Genomic DNA, 25,148 nt, shown 5'->3' on the forward strand with positions numbered 1-25,148 from the left:
TTGTCTGCATTTATTTGACATTCAGGAGAACCACTTTCGTATTTCCGTAATCATCGGAGAAAATATAGATGTAAGAAATTATAATATAGTTAGGTGATTCTGATAGAGAAAATATTTAACTTCAAGCTCAAATTTTTATTGACTGTATGATGTAATAAAGATTACTGTTGCAGGAGACATCACTGTGGTAAAAAAAGATGACAATTACTTGGGTCTGAAGAACCCACCGTTTAACCATAGAGTACCTAGCGGATACAATTGAAGACAACTTGATTAAAAAAAAAGAAAAAAAAAACATCGTTCATTTGAATATAATTGAGAACACAGAAACCAGAACGCAAGTGAGAACACAGTGGATTGACCTTTCAAAAAAAATATGCGGAACATTACCTCAATATATAAAACTGGAGTGTATAATGTTAGTAGTAACTATGATATTTACGATTTCGACACAAACGTGAAGGCTACAGTTCTTGTGCGAAATACAAGTGTGAAATTTTTAAATATATCACGTGACATGTCACAAGACGAATACGCATCAACTAGTATGTATTTGATACTAATGTTTTTGGGTATTATCATTATATCAAGTTGCAGTGTATTTGCTATGAAATTTTTAACAAACATCAGACTCCGGGCTTCAAAGTGTTAAATGTACATGTATAGCTATTGGTTTGCTTTTGGTTAAAAGCAACACTTAGCCTAGGATAATCTATGTTTTCGTGTTGAAGTGTATGTAAACTACCTTTTATAATATTGGAAAAGTCTTTCAACTCACGTGCATAGTAAAGCGTTTTTAAAGGGAAGGACCAGGGGAAGGGGACTTTAACGAAAAAATGTGTTTTGTACAATCTGTGTATAAGTGTCTTACTTGATTGGAACACCAATGAATGGTCAACGTTGATTGTAGCAGGTGCTGTATTGACTTCTAAAAATGTTTTATATTTTCCTAATTTACACTCTAATAATGAAAAAAATATAAATGTTGAGAAATAGTTTAGATGGTAAGATGAATATACAATGTAAGTAAAGTGATTTTTTCTCTCGAAATATTATTCCAAACGATTTTATACAATATCAATTTGCCTGTTATGCATGTTAACATTTGTAAATTAGTAACCACATGATTTAGTATTTGCGAAGTGTACTCGCTGTAAATAATTATGCATTTTTTTCAATAAACTAAAAAAAAAAACCAAACTTTGTCGTTGTTCTATTCATCGCAATGTATACATGATATCTCCTATCATTTATGATACGACGCTTAAACTCAAAATTTGCAATAAAAATTAAAATTGTTCTAACAAAATGTCTTCTCTCCGTCATGATACGAAGCGTAAGCGCAAAATTTGTAATTATGAGTTTGTTCTAACATATGCGACAGCAATAGTAATGACAGCTTCTTTTATGACACAAATTTGTCAATAAGTGGTAAACTAATAAGCCTTATATAAGAAGGACAACTGTAATGGTTCAATCGATAAAGTTATAATCGTGCATGCTGTTATATCTATCCAGTTTGTTCGTTAATTATTAACGTACTTCTGATTTAAGAATTTTCACTAGTTGATGTGTTTAGAAAATCAATACATTTGCAAGACGGATTTAAACTAAAAGAGAGAAAATAACTATGCTTTTCCTAATATTTAATAGACAATATGCACAGCAGAATCTTTTACAAAGATAATTGACATAAAACTTTAAGTAATAGTCCTGTACATAGGGATATACATATATCTTTACAGGGAATTTATACCATGGGGGAAATTAATCTACTTATTTGACATTAAGGAGAATCACTCAATTAATATTTTCCTATTCTCACTAGAGAAATTAGACAGATGTAAGCAAATATACTGAGCTTTTTTTAAAACGCATCATTGTTCAGCTGTAAAAGAACACAGAAACCAGAACGCCATTGAGAACACAATGGATTCAACTTTATAAAACAAAATGAGCTAGATAACCTTAATGTAAACTATTGGGGTGTACAATGTCTGTAGAAACTATCAAGATATTTACGACTTTGACTCAAACGTAAAGGTTACAGTTGATGTTTAAAGAAACTTATAATAGATAACAGGATTGAAATATTGCATTTCAGCCAAACGCGTGTGTATTCTATAAAGGACTCATCAGTGAAGTTCGAGTCTAAAAATGAAAAAAAAAACAAAGGAAGAACAATGTGGAAGAGCATTGAGGACCTCAAAAATCCTAAACGTTATTCCAAATTCAGCTAAGAATTTCTATATCTGAGGTAGCAAGCCTTCGTTTTTAACCAGTTCAAATATTTGTAAATAGTTAATTTATTATTATGATCATATCAAAGATAATTCATGACAACACAAGTGTGAACTATGTAAGCGTATCAAAAGAGGAACGAAAGATACCAAAGTGACAGTCAAATTCATAGATAGAAAATAAAACTGACAATGCCAAGACTAAAAACGAAAAAGACAATCAAACAAACAATGGTGTTACTTCTATAAAGGGCACATCAGTGAAACTCCAGTCCAAAAATGTCAAAAAAGCCAAAGGAGGAACGAAGTGGAAGAGCATGGAGAACAACAAAAATCCTACTTTATGCTATCAAGTGGTGTATCACATGAAATATCTACTATGATGTATTTAATACTGATTGTTTTTGGTCTTCTACTTATATTATCAGAATTTTTGACAAATATTTGCCTCCTGGCTTCAAAGTCTAAAATGTATTGTTTAGCAATTTGGGTAACGAACAATTATGTTTCTGACAATCTGTGTATAGTGTAAAAAATGGAGTGAACCAGTTTTTGATTGTTTAAGGGGAGGCGGTTATTCAGTTTTGAACATAATATTCTTTGTTGACGTGTAGTATGTGTTACGACAAAACCCAGGAATGGTTCAAACAAGGTGTAAGTTCACATTTGGCTATATGAATATTTTGATATGAGTGTCACTGATGAGTCTTATGTAGACGAAATGCGCGTCTGACGTACTAAATTATAATCCTGGTACCTTTGATAACTATTGAAATGTTTGTATACTGTGCTAATTTTACACTTTAAAACTGAAATGAGTATAGATGAGAAGAGAAATGTTTACATGGTTTGTATATACAACATGTACAATGGGACCAAAGTGAATTATTCTTTTGAATTCGTTGTCAAGCCATTCTACAAAATAACTATTTACCTGTTAAGCATTTTGACATTTTAAACAAATGAACCAGTTTTTGTTCATAATTAAGCATTTTAATGGATAAACTGTAATACAACTTTGTTGCATGTCTATTTCATTAACGGTATACATGATATCTCCTCTCAATTAGGCTAATAAATTTATAAAGGACATGGAGTAATCGGCTTATGCGTACATAAAAAGTATAATTATAATGATAATTTATTTTTGTATTTATGGAAATGCACTGACAACTTATGGTGGTACAAAATCTTGTTTCAAAAGTCGACAAAAATATCGCTTTCACCTAATGACAGTCTCCCTTTTTCAAAACTTTTGGATTTGGTACTGGTGATGATGATGAGTATAATAAAGTATGATCTGGGTTATGCTGATTATGTGTAATATTCAACACCAATTTAGTAAGGAGGGTCGGATCCAATACAAAAATTAATACCAAAATCCTTCATTAGTAAAAAAAGAAAAAAGAAAGACAAACAAGCATTCTGAGAGTATTGCATGGCAATAAACTCATCATAGATACCAGGACTGAATTTTGTTTATACGCCAGACGCCACCCTCCGGGAAAAAAATTGTTATATTGAAACAAAACTAACAACTAATTTACAATCAAAGGACGAAACTTTACAGGACTGTATAGCATGCTCTGCTGTTATTTCATTTTGAATAAAATAACAGCAGAGCATGCTATACAAACAAACAAAAGTACACATGACACAACACAGAAAACCAAAAAATTAACAACACGAACCCCATCAAAAAATAGGGGTGATCTCGGGTGCTCCGGAAGGGTAAGCAGATCCTGCTCCACATGTGTCACCCGTCGTGTTGCTTATGTGATATCAAATCTGGTAAATAGTCTAATTCGGTAGGTTATATTCATGAAAGGGAAGGGGATTGTAGTTACTACGTAAGGAACATATCCGAAATCATGTGTGAAACGGTTATTCCATTACGGTCAAACAACTCGTGATGGCGTCCGTAACATTTAAGAAGGGATGATTTCAACTTCACCATTTGAAACTCTTGGTTTAATATAATAGCTTCCTTGTGAGCAGCAACCCTCTATCAAGAAAATTATGATAGAAAAATGCAAGCACGGGAATATCGTATCAATTGAGAGATATATACCCCGTATGCAGGTGCTGCTGGAATGTTGCTACCTGTTGAGATCGGATATTTCTCATCATACGCACGTTATAGCGATAAAATCTGAATCTCTTTGATTGTTATTCTACCTTTTGGAAGATATGTAGAAAGTTGTGTTCTGTCAGTGGGCATCGACCAATGATTTGCCGAAAAAAAAAGATATTTGTCTTTTTTGTTCTTACACCGATCATTGAAATGTGAGTATAGCACTAACATTTTAGAAAGTACATTTCTTAATTCGTAAAATGCAAATTTTTAATTTATTACTTGTATGTTTTCCATCATTTAAATGAATTTCTACATTTCTTGATTCGTAAAATGTGATGTCCTGATTTTTAAAATGTTATTTCTTAATTTATTACATGTATTTTTTCCATCCGTTACAGAAATTTCTACAAATCTAAATTTATTAAAATCAAAGGATAATTATTTATCAATCATTAATTTCAAATTGTTACTGTGAACGTCTTTTAAGTCCTGTATCATAATTGTACTAATTACATTGTCATTTTTTTTTATTGTCTCCGATAACATAACATTGCGTGAATGTTAAACGAATTATTTTTTGAGAATTAGTTTTGTGCAGATATCTAACTTGGTGCATACAATTTGATTGTTTCTTTTCAGAGAGACAGGAACAGAAAATTACTATAATTTATATTGCATAGTATTTTACTCAATCAATATTATGATCTTTTTGTCGAATATTTGTACTTTTATGTTCTGAATGTGATGTAAGTGTCAAATATTTAGTTATATGATACTCGTATGTTTCAAAGTCTATTCCTGCTGAATAAATTGATGAACATAACTACATGCTATATACATCGTTATTTAGACACATCTAGACACGAAGAATCCTATTTTCAACAAACCGAATGAAAAAGTATGTCATTGCAACTTGTATGACAAGTGTCTCAAGTGGAACGGGATCTGATTACTATTCAGGAATGTGTCTCATTGAAACCACATGAAGTAGTTTTGTGAAAATATTTTGTATGTCACTCCTTACAATAATAGTATGATTTGGCCTAGGAGTATAACATGAAAATATAAAAAAATGCGACTTTCTATAGAGTTTTAACTAGAACTATATGCAAACAAAGCCATCATATTTGCCGAACAATATGCATATTAAAAAACGATCAATTGTATATCGGTATATGATTCCCAATCACCGATACTGTTGAAGGATCATTTGCTGTTAAATTCACGTATACTGAACATGCTGAATTGACTCAAATACTCAATTTCGACTAAAACGAATATCCAAAGTATAAAAAGGTGTAATATATACAATTTGCGATGCTAGAACTCGATATTATCACTTTGCTTAAACGGCCGTGGGTAACTTAAGTTACCCACAGCCCAAGATGGAGCCGACTGGCATCGGCTAGAAAGTTTGCTCCTATATAATGACAATACCATGAATACAAAAGAAATGTTCAGTAATTAAAAAGTTATATAAATCTTTTAGGGAAACTCTGCAATGTAAAACGTGATTTGTTTCTACAAAATAAACGATTACAGCACGATTTTCCAAAACACTTATGATGTCCGTAACTTCAAAACAACTTGTCCGTAACTTTTTTCCTTATATAAATAGGGATGTCCGTAACTTTAGCATGATGTCTGTATAGCTTTCAACACATTTTTATTCGTAGATGTAATTATAAAAAAAAGAAATGATAAATAACAGAAAAACCGAACTCATAGGAAAATTCAAACGGGAAGTCCTTTATGGAATGGCAAAGCCAAAAGCTCAATTTAACACACCAAACGAATGGAAAACAACAGTCATATTCCTGCCTTGGTACAGGCATCAAAAAGTAAAATTACAAAAATACTGAACTCTGAAGAAAATTCAAAAAGGAAAGTCCCTTATCAAATGGAAAAATCCAAAGCTCAACCGTATGGATAACAACTGTTATTTTCCTGACATGGTACAGGCATTTTCTTGTGTAGAAAATTGTACGGCAAAATTAACGTATCTTACCGGCATTCTACTGGCTTTATAGATTGTTAACTGCTTAAGTTTTAGATGACGAGTCATGACATGCAGGTTATAAATCTCACCATTTCCAACTCTTTGTGAACATATGAACATCACCTTATGAGAACAAGTTCGGAGGTCAATCCTTAGCAGAAATACATAGATGAATCAGTCCAAACCTCTAACGAAGATATCTGATTTGATACCCGATCTTATTGAATCCCTGAGGTCAATGAAACTTTTAGAAGATTTTAAATCTTCTTTTGTCGTTACATGTATGATAAACTGACACCTGTTCAACACTATAGCCTTTCGTCTACTCCTAGATATTTGCATTTTTTTCCCTCACAATCAACAACACACCACACTAGATATAGTGAAGAGACCATACATTTCAGTTTGGCTAACAATTCAGAAATTATTTAAAGGAAAGGATATCAATGTTTTCCAAGGCATCATCACAAGAATGTTAGATAATTTTTGCCATACCGTAAGATCCCGTTTTATCCCGGGAATAATTCTTAAAAATTAAACGGAAATTCGTGACACTCTGGCTTGCTTTTTTCTCTTGTTTAGTTTGAAGCATACCGTTATTGTATAAATCTATGTAATAGTTAAGGAGTTTGATAGTGTTTATTGTCCTTTATTTAATCTTACAATTTTGAAAAAAAGTTACCCACATCCGAAAATAAAGTTACGGACAGTCTGATTATTTTTGACTTATAAGTTACGGACATCTTATGCATTTTTTAAAAGTTGGCCTTGCGCTAAAGTGAAGTCAAAATTAACAAATTTGTAGTGATGGTAAGTGGTTTCTTTATTCAAAACTACTATCAATATTTACATTGATCATGAAAAACTTTGCAAAAAGTAGATTTCGTATCAATTATAATCTCAACGAGTTTAGAGTCCGCCATCTTGGACTGTGGGTAACTTAAGTTACCCACGGCCGTTTAAGCACAGTGATTATGTATCAACCCTTCGTGTGTATTCGAGTCTTAACTTTAGACGTATCGTTATCGTAACACATTTTGTAATATATTTCATATCTTCAAAATCATAGAATAAAAAGTTTTGAAATCTTGCAACGGATATTTTTTCACAGCCTTTTTGAGTGCGACTTACGATTATTGATATTGTTTCATTTCCATTGATCACTTATCAGGTTACTCGAAGACTACACAAACTAGAGAAAAACGGATGGCAGTTCCTGTTACTAAAAATGCCAGTGTTGCATTACAACCAAAACAAATATAAGGTCATGCGGCTCAAATTGACCTAAAATGCAGTTGAAAAAAATAGTCTACTTTTTCGCTTAATGAAAAAGGCATATTTTTAATGGCTCCGATGAGCAGAAATTGAAGATATTTTCTAAAATGTGAATATGATTTTCGACAATTTTTAAACCTAATTGGATTAGCTTTCGATTAAATGTAATTCCAATCCTGTATAAACCAATCAGAAGCCGTATAGGATTCTATTCTGAGTACCATCAACTTGCCGGTAAAATGTAAACAAATAATTGCGCTCTTGTAACCATCAGAACGTAAACGATCCACAAGTACGAATTGTTAAACTGTTTGATTTATTCTTCTTTGCCACTTTATATTTGTTAGATAAAGTGAATGTGATAGCAAAATGTTGAGTACTTGGACGTTAAATAGGCGAACAGACAAGTTCAGATATGAAATTCTGTATTTTCTTCACGGTGAGTTCTTTTAAAATCATTTAATAAAAGTATTATGAACTTGCTGTATCTATATTGACCCTATTATAGATTCTCGATCAGCTGTATTGGACATCGACTCTTCGAGTATCAGGTACAATACATCTAACTTCGAATCTAAAACAGGGCCAATACAGAAACATCAAGTTAATAATACTATACTAATATCAATACTAAAGGTTGAAACATTAAGTAAGTTATCGTTTTTAACTGTATAGAAATGAGTTTTTTTGTAGATCAAATCATTCAAACAAATAACTTACCCTCGTTTAACTTCCATTGATGACCTTCCTTATTTTAATAGCTGAATACGCATAGTAAACCATCTCTAGCTAAGGGGTTCAATTGAAGTTCACATGGATACGGATATAAAGATGTCGAATTATTCACTCGCAGTTTAATAATTCATAGTGATTAGCTGAACCAAACTGACTAAAAACATATTATTGTTTCAATATTTCCATACATATATTCCAAACATCTCGTTTTGTTTATATAGATTAGACCGTTGGTTTTCCCGTTTGAATGGTTTTACACTTGTAATTTTGGGGCCCTTTACAGCTTGTTGTTCGGTGTGAGCCAAGGCTCCGTGTTGAAGGCCGTACTTTAACCTATAATGGTTTAATTTTTAAATTGTTATTTGGATGGAGAGTTGTCTCACTGGCACTCACACCACATCTTCCTATATCTATATACCTTTTTTTAGAAATGATTGAACCAACACAAAATATCATTATTTTTTAAAGCTCGTAGCTAATGCCCCTTTAAAGTTTCTAAGGCTCCAACTCACTGAGACAAAAATGTGTAACCCAACAAACGATGGTATAAGCTTCAGTTCTTTTAAACACATTTGTCTAATAACATATGGAAAACGGGGATAACTATTATTTATTATAATTCCTGTCCTCTTACCTTTGATTATATTGAGAATTTCAGTAAATAGTACTTTTTATGTTCCGTTTGCTCGCATATCTTCTCGAGATGTGGTACAGAAAAGTAATAACGGATTATGATAATGAAGAAAAGATTGATTGATTATTTTGTGGGCTATATCTTGGCGGTTGTAGTTTTAATTGTCGATAGAAGCCGGTGTTGAATGGCTAGTGATACAGAAGTTAGACTACGTATACCACTCAACCACCGAGGACCATATGAATCAATTACAGAAATGCAGACCCCTTTCCTCTATTCAAGATACTCAATTCAAGTGATGACATATATCAGACTTTCAATGTTTTTTATGGTTCCTGGTGAAGGTAAACATATAACGTAATAATTTTTTGTCTTGTCATTTCACGACAGAATTTTGATTGGCCACTCAAAATCAAAGATTGTCTCTAACAACAATGTCAAGCATCAAATGTAAACAAATAACGAGGTGTATTTCCATAATCTTAATGATTTCGCTATAAACGAAAATGTGATTTTACACAGAGTTTTAATTGGAATTATGTACAATCGAGCAGACAACAGATTAACTTGAAACAAGATCATTTGTGGAAGATCCTGAAGTTACAGTCTCCTTCCTACATGTTTGTGTTTAAATATTTTGACAAAGCAATCAAAATTTTTAAATCGTTTACCTCAGATTGTATCTAAATCTAAATTTGCTAAACAGAAACTGTTTATTTATAAATACGGATCAATGGGGGAACATCAAACTTTAGTCTAAATGATGCTCAGCGACAATGAATATTTTCATCTTCTATAAAACTTTAACGATATTTATCCCTTAAACCTTAATCATAGATTTATCTAAATGTTTACTCCAAACGAACAAAAATGCGATGCATCATTAAAATAAGAAAAGTAAAATAAAAATTCGATAGTTTTTTTCTCACAATTTATTTCTAGATCATGCAGTTTTCCTAAATGCCATGAAGGTTTGGGGAAGTTATTGATGATACCAAACTTGAACCTAGTCTGTAATCCTATGTAAAATGCAGAATAATAGTTCATTTTTCAGGTAAGTACTGAAAAAAAAACCAATTATTTAAAATGTTGCTCCAGATTCTGTCTCTTGGTCTCGAAGATGCTTGTAAGAAATTTTAGAAAAAAACGTTTTGGCAAATAGATTTTAATCAGTAATTATAATACACATTTGATGATACAATATGTAAAACTCTCTATTATTTACAAAATAAAGTACAAACAAATACAAAATTTACAAGCTCTAACGCATTCTACAGAAATATTTCATTTTTTTGCCTGCACTATGTTGAAAAATCAGAGTGCACTCATATTAGCTGGGTTTTTTTTATTATAGTTTCTGCTGCAGATGACATAGACCACATAGAACACCATACTATGATACTGTATACTCAGAAACTGTTATCTGCAATCTATTGCGACTTACTAAAAATTGACAAATTGTAGATTATTTCCGACAATTTGGAGAAAAGCTGCATACAAATATATGTATAATATTAAATATCAAATGCGAGTCCTTGCCAATTTGATACTCACAAAGGTTGCAATTATTTCTACATTTATAGTACTTTTATGCGTATTCTATCCATTTAAATCTGATAACAAATGTTTTGGGGTCCTGCCAATCTTTTTTTAGAAGAAAAAAAAACTTCAAATTCAACTGAATAATTTTTCTCCTTATCTAAGACTCATCTTTTTTAAAATTGATAAAATATAGAGCCATTCTGTACAGATTGATAGGAGCCTATCACATTAAAATTTCATAGCATATTCGTCTTTTAAAAAAATCTATATTTGTACATCATATGCATGTAATAATAAATTGTTTCACTGAGCGCAGCTGGATACGTCCGCAAATGTCCAACCCTGAAAAGTTGGGGCAAAAATGGACATAATATTCACGGCTGATACAAGTCTGAATCTGGAATATTGTAACTATTTTTGACAGATAATAGGTTTCTGACACAGAATTACTATAGTCAAAGAACTTCAAATTGGCTATATGATTTGAATTTATATTCAAATCTTTGCGTTTGTGCAATACACAATGCTGTTGTGAATTGACCCACTCCTCCTAAAAAAAATATAATTTTACCCCGTTTTTTATTTTGCTTTTGTGAAATACACTATGCTGTTGAAACTGTTGAATATTACCCTCCCCCCCCAAAAAAAAAGAATGAGAAAATTTGTCTCCCGCCCTCCAATGTTTACCATAACCTCCTTTCACTTATTCCCCCAAACGATCTTTCCCTTACAGCATGGTCAGTATCTCATTTTAAATTTCTAATGGAGTTTGCAACCATAGTTACCTATTCAAATACATCATAACAGTTTAAAACAATAAAATCACATACATAGTCATGGCAACAAATTAATAATAATTAATGGTAACTGCTAGAAATAAATTGACAGCTTATCACTTAAAGACGATCAACATTTCTTAATACATAATTTACAAGCAATGTAAGGGAGGTAATCAAACAGTGTTCTTTGATTAATTTGGATTACCACTCTTACACTGTTTTTAAATTGTCTCAATTGTCCTTTAACCAGAAAAACCCATCTTTTCCCCCTTTTTGCCCCTAATTACTATATGGTTTGAGCAATAACCCCCCAAAGTCAATCCTAACCGTCCATTTGTAGTATGGAAACTTGTGGTATATTTTCAGAAGTTATAGTCTGGGAACTACAAAAATGCTTATTTGGGCCCCTTATTCTTAAACAATTGTGACGAAAATCTCCAAAATCAGTCCCAACCCTCCATTAGTAGTTATAAACCTTGTGTTAGAATTTTATTGATTTCGATTTACTTATACGAAAGTTATTATCCAGAAACCATCCGTCTTCGGACGACGCTGACGACGACGACGATTCTGACGCCGGACGACAACGACGATTCTGACGCCGGACGACGACGACATGTTGATACCAATATTGACTGCGGTCGTATAAAAAAAACCTGTAACATGTTACAAAAATATGATACTTTAAAAGCTAAAAAAGAACATTGATCTTCATTTGCTTACATTTTTAGATGTTAGTATTGGTTTTTGAACTACAAAATATGATTTGTAGGGCAAAATATATGTCTTCAAGTCTCTACTCCTATTATCAAATTCTATTTTTTGAGCATTTGTATAGTGGAGTGTTCGGATAATAACTTCGCAATATCTCCATGCCCATTTTCTAAGGCTACCTCCATTGGAGTTTTAACATCTATGTTACAAATATTAACATCAGCATTTTTCATTAATAACAATTTGATTATTTCTAAATAATCCTCATTTGACACTTGTATCTTATGGCGATGAAATTTATAAATAACTTTTTCAAACATTTTCCAAGAAGTATCAAAATCAAATTCAAATTCAACACAAACTATACATTTTGAAGCAGCATGCAAGGGAGATTCCATCACTTTATTACAAATGTTTATATCACAATTGTTGTCTAACAATAATTTTACAATTTCAACATGTCCCCATTTTGAGGCTACATACAAGGGGGATTCATTGTCTTCATTACACATGTTTATATCACATCCATGTTCTAACAATACTCTAACAATTTCTACGTGATGACAAAGTGCTGCTAAATACAGGGGTGTAATTGGGAACCAGTCATGCGGATTAATATCACAATTATGATTTATTAATAGTTTAACAATATCTGTATGGCCAAAAGTTGTGGCTAGTAATAAGGGGGTACCCATATGAGTTACGCTGCCTAAATCTACAACATTCTTCTGCTTATATCCAAAAACTTTAACACATAGCTTTTGATGATTCGTGAAGAATAGGTTAGAAATATCTGAAACGTAAGAATAAACAGAATAAAAATGTGCTGCTGAAATCGAATCGGCAGAATGTCTTAGCTTGTTTTGTTTATTAAAATCACCACTGTTTGTTAGCAATAACTTTAATATTTCAACACAACCTCCTCCTGCTGCATAAGCTAGAGGGGTTAATTGAAGTTCATTATATACGGTAACATTCATACCCATATCTAACAAAACTTTTGTAATATCAATATAACCTTTTGCAACAGTGATAAACAATGGCGAAGATTCTGTATCAGATAATGATAGACAAAAATCACGACAATTTTGGTCTTCAGATAAATGTTTCAGGAACTGCTGTTGCAATGTTCTGTTTTTGAAATGATGGTGCCAAAATATGTTGCCAAAATCTTTTGAATTAGAAAAATGAAATAAACGTTGGAAATACTTTGCTTGTTTTTCCACTGGGACTTTGATCATGAATTCGTCTGTTTCTTCCACAGATTGTAACCGGAACCGTGTAAATATAACAGAGTAACTACAGTGAGTGAGAATAATGTCCAGCAGATGTTCACCATAAAAGGACACAAAAATATCAAATAATTTGTCGTGCATTATCATATAACTAGATCCGTTTTTCTTCCCATACAAATGAAGAAAAATGTCCAAGTGTTTCCTTACAACTTTGATATTTAGTTGGGTTGCCATCTCACATTCTTCGGCAATGTCACTAAGTATTGTTTTAATGCCAGATGTTGGAGACAGAACTTTATCAGTTATACAGTTGTTATAAATTACAAATAGTGCTAAAACAGCAAAAGCCGTTTGATCTTTTTCCTCTTTCATTAAAGTCAATTCTTCTTTAATAACTTTTACAGGCTGTGAGAAAAATTTCTCAATGTTTCTTTCTTTTTCAGTAGCAAAAAGTTGACACAGAAGAGGAAAGAAATCGTACTTGTTTAAAAGATTTTCCTTTCTGAGAATTTCACCTTTTTCAGCTCCCATATGAGCTTTTGCAATTAAAAAACGTTCATTGTTACATAAGTTATAGTCATCTGACAACATATCGAAGTGTGCTGTGAACAGAAATTGCACATCTTTGAATTGATAGAAAATATCTGATCTACTTGACACCAATATTATAACATGTTCACAAAGTTTGATTTTGTTTAACTCTGTACCTATTTTTTTCCACTTTTGAAGAAGATCATTATCTAGTGAATATTTACCACAAACATCATCAAAGACAAACACTTGTTTTTCTGATTCATTAAAATAATGTGTGATGTCTGTGGGAAAGTTTGAAGGTACGATTTGGTAACCTTCATGTCTATTTAGTAAGAGAGCAACCTGATGAGCAGCAGTAGACTTTCCACAACCAGATGGTCCAATAACAGCTATGAATTTATTCTCTTTTGTCACTTTCATCAACTCTTTTATGGCATTTGTCTCAACCATTTTTATTTCTATTTTTTTCCAATCTTCAATAATTTCTTGATGAATATCTGTAATATAATGTTTATTACGATTCAGTTATTAGTGTCATGTGGATATTGTGGTTTTACCATAATGAAAGACAAACTAGCAAACCAGTTAAGTCATACGTCTATGCAACAGTTATTTAAAGAATTAACGAAAACTGGTATCTATATCACAAAAAATGAAATCAACAATGTCCACTGCATTCATGCAAGTGCACTAGTGCACAGAAATTCTTTTTAATTACTATACAACTAATATAATCTAGTAATAAATGCTTAAAAGACAATAGCAAAACTCTGTAAAATTTGCTAAAAGTCAATATTTCAAGGGAATTAACATCTAAAAGGGATTGGCTTTCAACCATTCATTTATATAACCATTATGTTCATGTTCATTTGATACATGGTTACTGATAGGTCAATCTGATAGATTAATACTGACTCCGGACCAAAGTGTAAATTAAGTATGCTGAAAATTCAGAAATTTAAAAATTTATGTAATACAAGTATTGCAAATCCCAAATGTTATGTTCATTCAATTTGAATCAATAGAATTGAGAATGGAACTTGGCACTGCATAGCGGAGATAACAACCCTATCAAAGAGTAGTAACAGCTAAAGGCCAGTGCTTTCACAACTGCGCAAAAATCAATGAAGGCAGAGTTTGGCTTGCCCCTTTAACAAAAATGTGTACTACTTCAGTGCAAATGGACGTCACACTAAACTCTGAAACATATAAATGAACAAATTATAGAAAATATACATCTAGCCAATGTAGCAATTAAATAAACTAACGCAAACCAATCACACAATGGATACGCACATTAAATTCAGTTTAAAAGAAGTCAGAGTCCGATGTTAGACTGAATAACAAAAGAAACTAAGCAAAATGACAATGATACATAAACTAATAAAGGACTACAAGCAGTTACCATGGTTACTGCAATGTAAATATATCAAATATAACAAGTATCATGCCAACGCCATTTACGTTATACATAGTGACATTCACGAGCACATTGATATTATATATATCTTTATTCTCATCACCAAATACATAGTGTTCAAGTTGGGAAGTATATAAACCCCATTAGATGGTGTCAAGGGAACGTCACCATATAAAAATGAATAACGATTAATAGAATATGAAAAATCATCTCTTGTTTCGTTAATATTAGTATTAAGCTTCCGGTTAAAGATATTGATAAAAAAAAATCACGGAAGGGCAGTGTTCAAAACAAGTATTGAATCAAGTCCATATTGAATTTGTCAAATGAATAAAACACCACAATAATTTCTTAGTTTCAATAAGCTTTAAAGGTGGCAAAGTTAAAGTGAAGTGGTTTATGAATTTGACACATCCAGAACTTCTGATTCCACTGCATGCAGAGTTTGTAAAATATATGTGCAACATTACAAACATTACGCAAATACTCTGCACACAAATTAAACAATGTTTTACTATCATAAAGGACAAAGGTCAAAGTAAAGATATATGACCCCTGTCACCCCTCATTGAATCAGATATTGATAAAAAAAAAAATCACGGAAGGGCAGTGTTCAATACAAGTATTGAATCAAGTCCATATTGAATTTGTCAAATGAATAAAACACCACAATAATTTCTTAGTTTCAATAAGCTTTAAAGGTGGCAAAGTTAAAGTGAAGTGGTTTATGAATTCGACACATCCAGAACTTCTGATGCCACTGCATGTAAAGTTTGTAAAATATATGTGCAACATTACAAAAATTACGCAATTACTCTGCACACAAATTAAACAATGTTTTACTATCATAAAGGACAAAGGTCAAAGTAAAGATATATGACCCCTGTCACCCCTCATTGAATTAGAATACCAAGTTTGGTCGCCATCAGGTATACGATACTAATGTATATATACAAGACACAAAGCCCAAAGGTTTTATTGTCATAAAATTAAAGTCCAGATCAGGATGACCTGAATTTTGAAAATGACATCATACTAGTTCTTACTTTTCATTCCATATCCTTTTCCACTTGAAAGAGATGAAACTCGAATATATGTGCAACATTACAAACATTATGCAATTACTCTGCACACAAATTAAACAATGTTTTACCATCATAAAGGACAAAGGTCAAAGTAAAGATATATATCCCCTGTCACCCCTCATTGAATCAGATATTGATAAAAAAAAAATCACGGAAGGGCAGTGTTCAATACAAGTATTGAATCAAGTCCATATTGAATTTGTCAAATGAATAAAACACCACAATAATTTCTTAGTTTCAATAAGCTTTAAAGGTGGCAAAGTTAAAGTGAAGTGGTTTGTGAATTTGACACATCCAGAACTTCTGATTCCACTGCATGCAAAGTTTGTAAAATATATGTGCAACATTACAAACATTACGCAATTACTCTGCACACAAATTAAACAATGTTTTACCATCATAAAGGTAAAGGTCAAAGTAAAAATATATGACCCCTGTCACCCCTCATTGAATCAGATATTGATAAAAAAAAAAATCACGGAAGGGCAGTGTTCAATGCAAGTATTGAATCAAGTCCATATTGAATTTGTCAAATGAATAAAACACCACAATAATTTCTTAGTTTCAATAAGCTTTAAAGGTGGCAAAGTTAAAGTGAAGTGGTTTATGAATTTGACACATCCAGAACTTCTGATTCCACTGCATGCAAAGTTTGTAAAATATATGTGCAACATTACAAAAATTACGCAATTACTCTGCACACAAATTAAACAATGTTTTACTATCAAAAAGGACAAAGGTCAAAGTAAAGATATATGACCCCTGTCACCCCACATTGAATCAGAATACCAAGTTTGGTCGCCCTCAGGTTTACGATACTAATGTATATATGCAAGACACAAAGCCCAAAGGTTGTATTGTCATAAAATTAAAGTTCAGATCAGGATGACCTGAATTTTGAAAATGACATCATACTAGTTCTTACTTTTCATTCCATATCCTTTTCCACTTGAAAGAGAAGAAACTCGAAGTTGTGCACATATTTCTTTGTAACTTTCACCACCAAGTCTTACTATAGCCTGTTAAAAAGAGATAAAAATCATAAGAGACACTCAAAATGTTCAGCATGTTACCGTCTCTTTAAAACCATTTACAAGATACCGGTAAAACAAAGCATTTTTTAAGCATTAGTTTTCTCGTTTGAATATTTAACATTAATTATTTCAGTATGGATATGACCATTGTTCAAGATTATACAGCGACATGCAATAAATATACCCTCTACATGCTCTATGTACAAATTGTCTCAGTTCTACAACATTTTCAGCATATCTTGTTTTGTTGATTATTCTTTGCTGTTAAAGGTTTTGCATTTTCTAATGCTATTATATTTATTGTGAATGATGCTAAATAAATGATAGTTTCCCCCTCACACTGTCATGGTAAATTTTAACCTCTGGTTCCACTTTTTATAACAGCTAAAAACCAGATGCTCCCCAGGGCGCAGCCTTATACGACCGCAGAGGTCCAACCCTGAACAGTTGGGCAAGTAGGGACACAACATTTAAGCTTGATACAGCTCTGAATTCATATTGTGATTAAATAGTTGACACAACATAGGTTTCTTACATAGAATGAATGTGGGCTAAGAACTTAAACTTAAAGACTTAAAACTATTAAATTGGACATTTACCTCTTATGGTCCAACATCCAAAATATAAATACATGGTTAGATTCAGCATATCGTAGAACCCCAAAAATTCAAATAATGTTCAATTTTATACCCTTTAGACCTCAATGTGGACCAATTTGATAACAGGGCCCAAAAATTAACCAGATACTCTGCAGGGCACAGCTTTATACGACCGCAGAGGTCGAAACTTGAACAGTTGGGGCAAGTATATTGACACAACATTTAAGCTTGATACAACTCTGAATTTGGATTGTGATTAAATAGTTGACACAACAAAGGTTTCTGACATAGAATGAATGTGGGCTAAGAACTTAAACTTAAAAACTTAAAGCTATTACATTGGACATTTACCTATTATGGTCCAACATCCAAAATATAAATACATGGTTAGATTCAGCATATCATAGAACCCCAAAAATTCAAATAATGTTCAATTTTATACCCTTTAGACCTCAATGTGGACCAATTTGATAACCGGGCCCAAATATTAACCAGATGCTCTGCAAAGCTCAGCTTTATACGACCACAGAGGTCGAAACCTGAACAGTTGGGGCAAGTATATTGACACAACATTTAAGCTTAATACAGCTCTGAATTTGGATTGTGATTAAATAGTTGACACAACATAGGTTTCTGACATAGAATGAATGTGGGCTAAGAACTTAAACTTAAAAACTTAAAACTATTACATTGGACATTTACCTGTTATGGTCCAACATCCAAAATATAAATACATGGTTAGATTAAGCATATCATAGAACCCCAAAAATTCAAATAATGTTCAATGTTATACCCTTTAGACCTCAATGTGGACCAATTTGATAACCGGGCCCAAATATTAACCAGATGCTCTGCAGGGCACAGCTTTATACGACCACAGAGGTCGAAACCTGAACAGTTGGGGCAAGTATATTGACACAACATTTAAGCTTGATACAGCTCTGAATTTGGATTGTGATTAAATAGTTGACACAAAATAGGTTTCTGACACAGAATGAATGTGTTCCAAGAACTTAAACTTAAAAACTTAAAACTATTAAATTGGACATTTACCTATTATGGTCCAACATCCAAAATATAAATACATGGCTAGATTCAGCATATCATAGAACCCCAAGTATTCAATTTTTGATGAATCAAATAATGTTCAATTTTAGACTCTTAAGACCTCAATGTGGACCAATTTGATAAACGGGCCCAAATATTAAAAATCCAAAAACATGGTTAGATTCAGCATATTGAAGAACCCCATATATTCAATTTTGTTGAAATCAAACAAAAAAAAAGTTTATTTTTTTAACCTTTGGACCTTCAAATGTAGACTAATTTGAAAACGGGACAATACTGTGCAATTGAATATTTCTTGCTATTGCACAAAACTGTGCAATTGAGGAATTCTTGCTATTGTGCAATATTGTGCATCTAGATATTTCTTGGTATTGCGCAATACTGTGCAGTTGAAGATTTCTTGGTATTGCACAATACTTTGCAATTGAATATTCTTGCTATTGTGCAATACTGTGCAATTGAAAATTTCTTGCAGGTGCACAATACTGTGCAATTGAAGATTTCTTGCTATTGCGCAATACTGTGCAATTGAAAATTTCTTGCTATTGCACAATACTTAATATAATAATTTTGGACCCCGATTTGAACCAACTTGAAAACTGGGCCCATAATCAAAAATATCAGTACATGTTTAGATTTAGCATATCAAAGAACCCAAAGAATTCAATTTTTGCTAAAATCAAGCTAAGTTTAATTTTAGACCCTTTGGACGTTAATGCACATGTAGACCAATTTGAAAACAGGACCACCAAGAGGCTGTCACAACGACAGCAAACCGGATTTATTAACATTTATTTGTGTCCTGGCAATATCACAAGAACCGTTACTGATGAATGGTGAAAGTGAAAATCGTCAATATCAAATTTGACCTCCATTTTGTAGTCAGTTTCAACATTGAAATTTGAAAAGCTTAGATTGAATGGTTCATGAGTAAATGCAACAACGTGAATGGAAACGCCATTTTACGATCTTTCAAGAACCATTACTTCTGAACGGTAAAAGTAAAAATCGTCATTATTGAACTTGATCTCCATTTTGTCATCAGTAACAATATATTAAAATTTAAGAAGCTTTGGTAGAACAGTTCATGTATTAATTCACGGACACGACTGGAAACTCCATTTTTCAATCTTTCAAGAACCATAACTCCTGATCGGTAGAAGTCAAAATCTCCAGTATTTAACTTGACCTTCATTTAGTTGTCAGTAACAACATATTAAAATTTTGAAAGCTTTGGTTGAACGGTTCATGAGTTAATGCACGGACAACATTTGATTGCCGCCCGGCCGCCCGACCGTCCGCCCGCCCGCCCGCCCGCCCACCGTACATCCCAAAATCAATAACCGACATTTTTGTCACAAAAATCCGGTTAAAAATTACGAATGTTAATACACGGTTTAATTTGGCATATCAAAGAACCCCAATAATTAATTTTTTGATGACATCAAACAAAGGTTAATATTGGAGCCACTTGACCTCTTTTCCTAAACAGTTAGGACCAAAACTCCAAAAATCAATGCCAACCTTCCTTTTATGGTCATAAACCTTATATTAAAATTTCATAGATTTATGTTTACTTATACTAAAGTAATTGTGCGAAAACCAAGAAAAATGCTTATTTGGGCACTTTTTGGCCCCTAATTCCTAAACTGTTGGGACCAAAACTCCCAAAATCAATCCCCACCTTCCTTTTATAGTCAAAAACCTTATATTAAAATTTCATAGATTTCTATATACTTTTGGTAGCAATACACAGTTAGAAGTTTAGTTTCGCATTATGGCCCCTGTGAATTTTTTAAAAATGAAATTTTTGTACAATAAAATTGATTTTTAGATAACTGAAAAATGATATAGCCTTCTTAGCGGGTTAATATGAACTTTTAGATTTTTTTTACATGTTTTATAGGCCATTTATATGATTGACAGTCCGTATTTTCCTATCCGTACCGTCCATAGGTCCATAAATTATTGTAGTGTTTATCAACAAAGATTTTGCGCTCGATCTTTTCAATTCAATTTTAAGGAAAAACGAGCAGAAATGCATATGATTTTTTGGACCACTTGATAGATATAAACCTATGGATTCAGGATAGGTATCACTGTAATTGATTGAAATTCTCCTTTAGACCAAATTTTGGAGAAGTTTGTGACATGTCCCCCCCTTTTTTTGCTATATTTTGTATCTAAGAAATGCAGATTATTGCCATGGTTACATCCAAAAGGGATTATATTTCACCCTTATGACCATTAGAAATCAAATCTATGGAAGATTCTCTTTCTATAAGTATATACATGCATAACACACACATAAAGCCTTCTTTGTCAGACAGGAGGGAAAAGAGGGTGTTTAAAAATTACGAGTGTCAATTTTAAGTTTTTTTCCGAACTGTGTATTGTTACCTTTACTAAAGTAAGAGTGCGAAAAACAAATCTCTTCGGTCAACGACGACGACGCCACCGGAATACTTATATATACGACCAAAAAAATTTGCCAAAATATTTTGCGATTGTATATAAACTTGCAATATTGTCTATTAAGACAATTATCAATGATTCTTGAATTTTGTAAAGGGCATTAGCTGACTAATTTGTGTTCTCTGATTTGTCTCTGATGCTCATATTTAGCTTATAATGTACTCAAAAATGTAACCAAATTTTAGGAATTCTAATATGAATATAAATGATTAACAACATGTACCATGCATGGAACGATAATATGTATCAGGGTTTGGTATGTATTTGAGTCTAGACTGCATCTAATTGGGTCAAGGACCGCAACTGTCTCTCCATGCCTATGGTTATGGTAACGTTTTCTTCTGTTGCTCAGTCCATGTCGTTAGCTTGGATATCTATGATGGCTCGTTTCGATGCTAAGACATTTTCACATTTGTGGTTAAATTTTCGGGGTATGAAGTGAGTTTACTTTTCCCCTAATTTACCCTGAGTATCCTTCCGTGATGCGGCTCCTCGTCGTGACAAGTCCCTTTTTTAACACAATAAGTGCTATGAAAATTTTATACTTTGAACACATTTAATAGCTCCTTAGTTTTTACGCATTTACTCTATGTCCCTCTACTTTCCTAATCACCACAAATGGTTGAGCTTAATGAAGTCATTTGTAAACCAGATGCTTCGCAGGGCGCAGCTTTAGACGACCGTATAGGTTGAACCCTGAACGGTCGGGGCAAGTATGGACACATAATTCAAGCTGGATTCAGCTCTAAATTTGGATTGTGAATAAATAGTTGACACAGCATAGGTTTTTGACACAGAATGAATGTAGTCTAATGAACTTAAAAATATGTTTTGCCTTTGAGCATTTCACTTGCTGTTGAACATTAATCCTCTCAAAATATGTTTAAGGAAATTTTCTTTTTATTTCTGAAATCTGTAACGAGAAACCATTTTTTTTCACATCCCCCTTTCCCTTATTCCAAAACTGATCTCAATTCAAATTTCTAATGGAGTTTGCAACAATAACTACTAATTTATTTTTAATACATCATATAATATTAAAATGTAAAAAAGTGCTTGTACATGTAATCACTGAATGGTAAAGATTGTTTTAAATTATTAGTTGGTAATAAAAGTGAATATACATTGTATATTGTAAAAAGCGATGATTTAAGTTGATTCAACTACTATTCTGGGCAAAGAAAGATAACTCCAATGTTCAAAGTATATTTCATCAAGCATTGGTTTAAGGTGATTCAACAACTATTCTGGACAAAGAAAAATAACTCCAATTTATAATCTTGAAACTACAATAATTATGGCTAAAATAAACAAAAAAGCTTCATCAGCAACATTTTATATTTGCAAATTTCCAATTAAGTTTATTAAACATAAGTCATTGGCAAATTTCCAATATGCATAATTTAAATGCAGTTTAGGTGAGATAAACAAAAATGCTTTATCAGCAACATTTTATATTGGCAAATTTCCAATGAAGTTCATTAAACTAAGTTATTGGCAAATTTCCAATGGAATTTATCAATAATGAAGTTTTTGTCAAATTTTCAGTATACTATGAAAGCAGTTTAGGTGAGATATTCAAATGAGTTTTAATTTCCAACTTTACACTGCTTTTGAATTATGTTTTGTACTTAGGTAATTGTCCATTAACCTGGAAACCCTTTTTCCCCCTTTTTGCACCTTATTCCTTAACGGTTTGAGCCATAACTCACAAAGACACTTATTACCATCACTTTGTGGTATTCCAATATCCAAAATCTAAATACATTGTTACATTCAGCATATCGAAGAACCCAATATATTTAGTTTTTGTTCAAATCAAACAAAGTTTAATTTTGGACCCCAATTTGAACCAACTTGAAAACTGGGCCTATAATAAAAAAAATAAGTACATGTTTAGATTCAGCATATCAAAGAACCTCAAGATTTCATTTTTTGTTAAAATCAAACTAAGTTTAATTTTGGGCCTTTGGACATTAATGTAGACCAATTTGAAAACGGGACCAATAATTAAGAATCTAAATACATGGTTAGAATCGGCATATCAAAGAACTCAAATAGTTCAATTTTTGATGAAATCAAACACAAAAGTTTAATTTTGGCCCCTTTTGGACCCTTATTCCTAAACTGTTGGGACCAAAATTCCCAAAATCAATTCCGACTTTCCTTTAGTGGTCATAAACATTGTGTTAAAATTTCATAGATTTCTATTTACTTATGCTAAAATTATTGTGCAAAAACCAAAAAATTGCTTATTTGGACCCTTTTTGGCCTCTAATTCCTAAACTGTTGGGACCAAAACTCCCAAAATCAATCTAACATTTTTTTGTGTTCATAAACTTTTTGTTAAAATTTCATAGATTTCTTTTCATTTATACTAAAGTTATTGCGCGAAAACCAAGAAAATTGCTTATTTGTGCCCTTTTTGGCCTCTCATTTCTAAACTGCTGGGACCAAAACTCCCAAAATCAATCCCAACCTTCCTTTCATGGTCTTAAACCTTGTGTTTAAATTTCATATAATCATCGTTTTTACCTGTTTATGTGGATCAAATCAACCTTCAAATGGTTCTACCTTGTTTCACTCTCAATATTGACATGCTTCTACATTTAAGGTTCATGTGGACCCTATGGCTAACATGGCCGTATTTTCACCTCAAAATTTACTCTGAGTACAGACAAACCTGCGCATCTGTAAAAAAGTTCAGGTATAGCATGCCCTGATAAATTAACTTTAAGTATGTTTTATGTTTTAGAAAAGTATAAACCTAACAGGATTTTGCCGTGCACTTTTTTCATTCCTCCAGAAGGTGCCAAAGTTGGGAAACAGGTTTTAGAACTTCCCCACAGGTAAAAATTAAAGTGAGAATTTTCAAATGACATGGACATTAGATGTACAATAGATACCTGACAATAATTGATTATTTAAACTGTGTACCTGAGTGAACCATATTAAGGTAAACTCAACTGTTTGTTAATTTTATCTTCTTCTGCAGAGACGAAAAAAAGAGTACGGTAAAATAAAGTTAAGTTATGAATTTTCTAAATCATACAATGCATTTGAATTCTATTTATCTAGGGCATGGTATGCCTCAAATCTTTTCCAGATGCACAGGCTTTCCTGTACTCAGAGAAAATTTTGAGGTCAAAATACGGCCATTTTAGCTATAGGGTCCACATCAACCTTGATAAATAAACATACATAACTCAGGCGCAAAAAATAAAATCACGAAAAAAATAGTTCTGAAATTGTTTTGCTTAAACGACTTACAAATCCTCTTGACGAAAGAATTACTTGACATTAATCTTGATCAATATTATAACTATTGTAGTATAAGCTATTTTAATATTTGTCAGATAAGAAACATCGCTGATGAATGATTCACTTAGAAGTGAATAACTCGACCTCAATAAATTTGTTTTCATGTTAATTTAGCACCTTAGACCGGACTTTGGTCAGGTAAATCAATACTTACGCATTAGGTTAGTTACTAAAAAAGTTAAAAAAAAGTGTGAAGACAAGTTTAATACACTGTACATTGTATATTCAATAACATACCTGACAAATTTCTACCCATTGCTGCTCAAATTCAATGTTAGATATCTTCCCGTTACAATGTGCCAACTCATTTCTGTAGTATTTTATCCTAGAGATATCTGCTCCTTGACTTGTATCACTGGGAAGAGGAAGTATGTCTGATATC

At 32.3% G+C, this 25,148-nt stretch overlaps 1 protein-coding gene across 1 annotated transcript; it reads right to left on the bottom strand.

Annotated features, from left to right (window-relative positions):
• Positions 1-11,174: 11,174 nt before the first annotated feature.
• Positions 11,175-25,148, bottom strand: LOC134699477 (uncharacterized). Its single transcript, XM_063561068.1, has 3 exons — positions 25,004-25,148; positions 17,195-17,288; positions 11,175-14,261 (listed from the first exon to the last, which is right to left on the bottom strand). Exons 2-3 carry the CDS (start codon positions 17,199-17,201, stop codon positions 12,097-12,099), a joined length of 2,172 nt encoding a protein of 723 aa, XP_063417138.1. The 5' UTR covers positions 17,202-17,288; positions 25,004-25,148; the 3' UTR covers positions 11,175-12,096.

Source organism: Mytilus trossulus, unplaced genomic scaffold (assembly GCF_036588685.1).
Source record: "Mytilus trossulus isolate FHL-02 unplaced genomic scaffold, PNRI_Mtr1.1.1.hap1 h1tg000070l__unscaffolded, whole genome shotgun sequence".
Classification (NCBI taxonomy): domain Eukaryota; kingdom Metazoa; phylum Mollusca; class Bivalvia; order Mytilida; family Mytilidae; genus Mytilus; species Mytilus trossulus.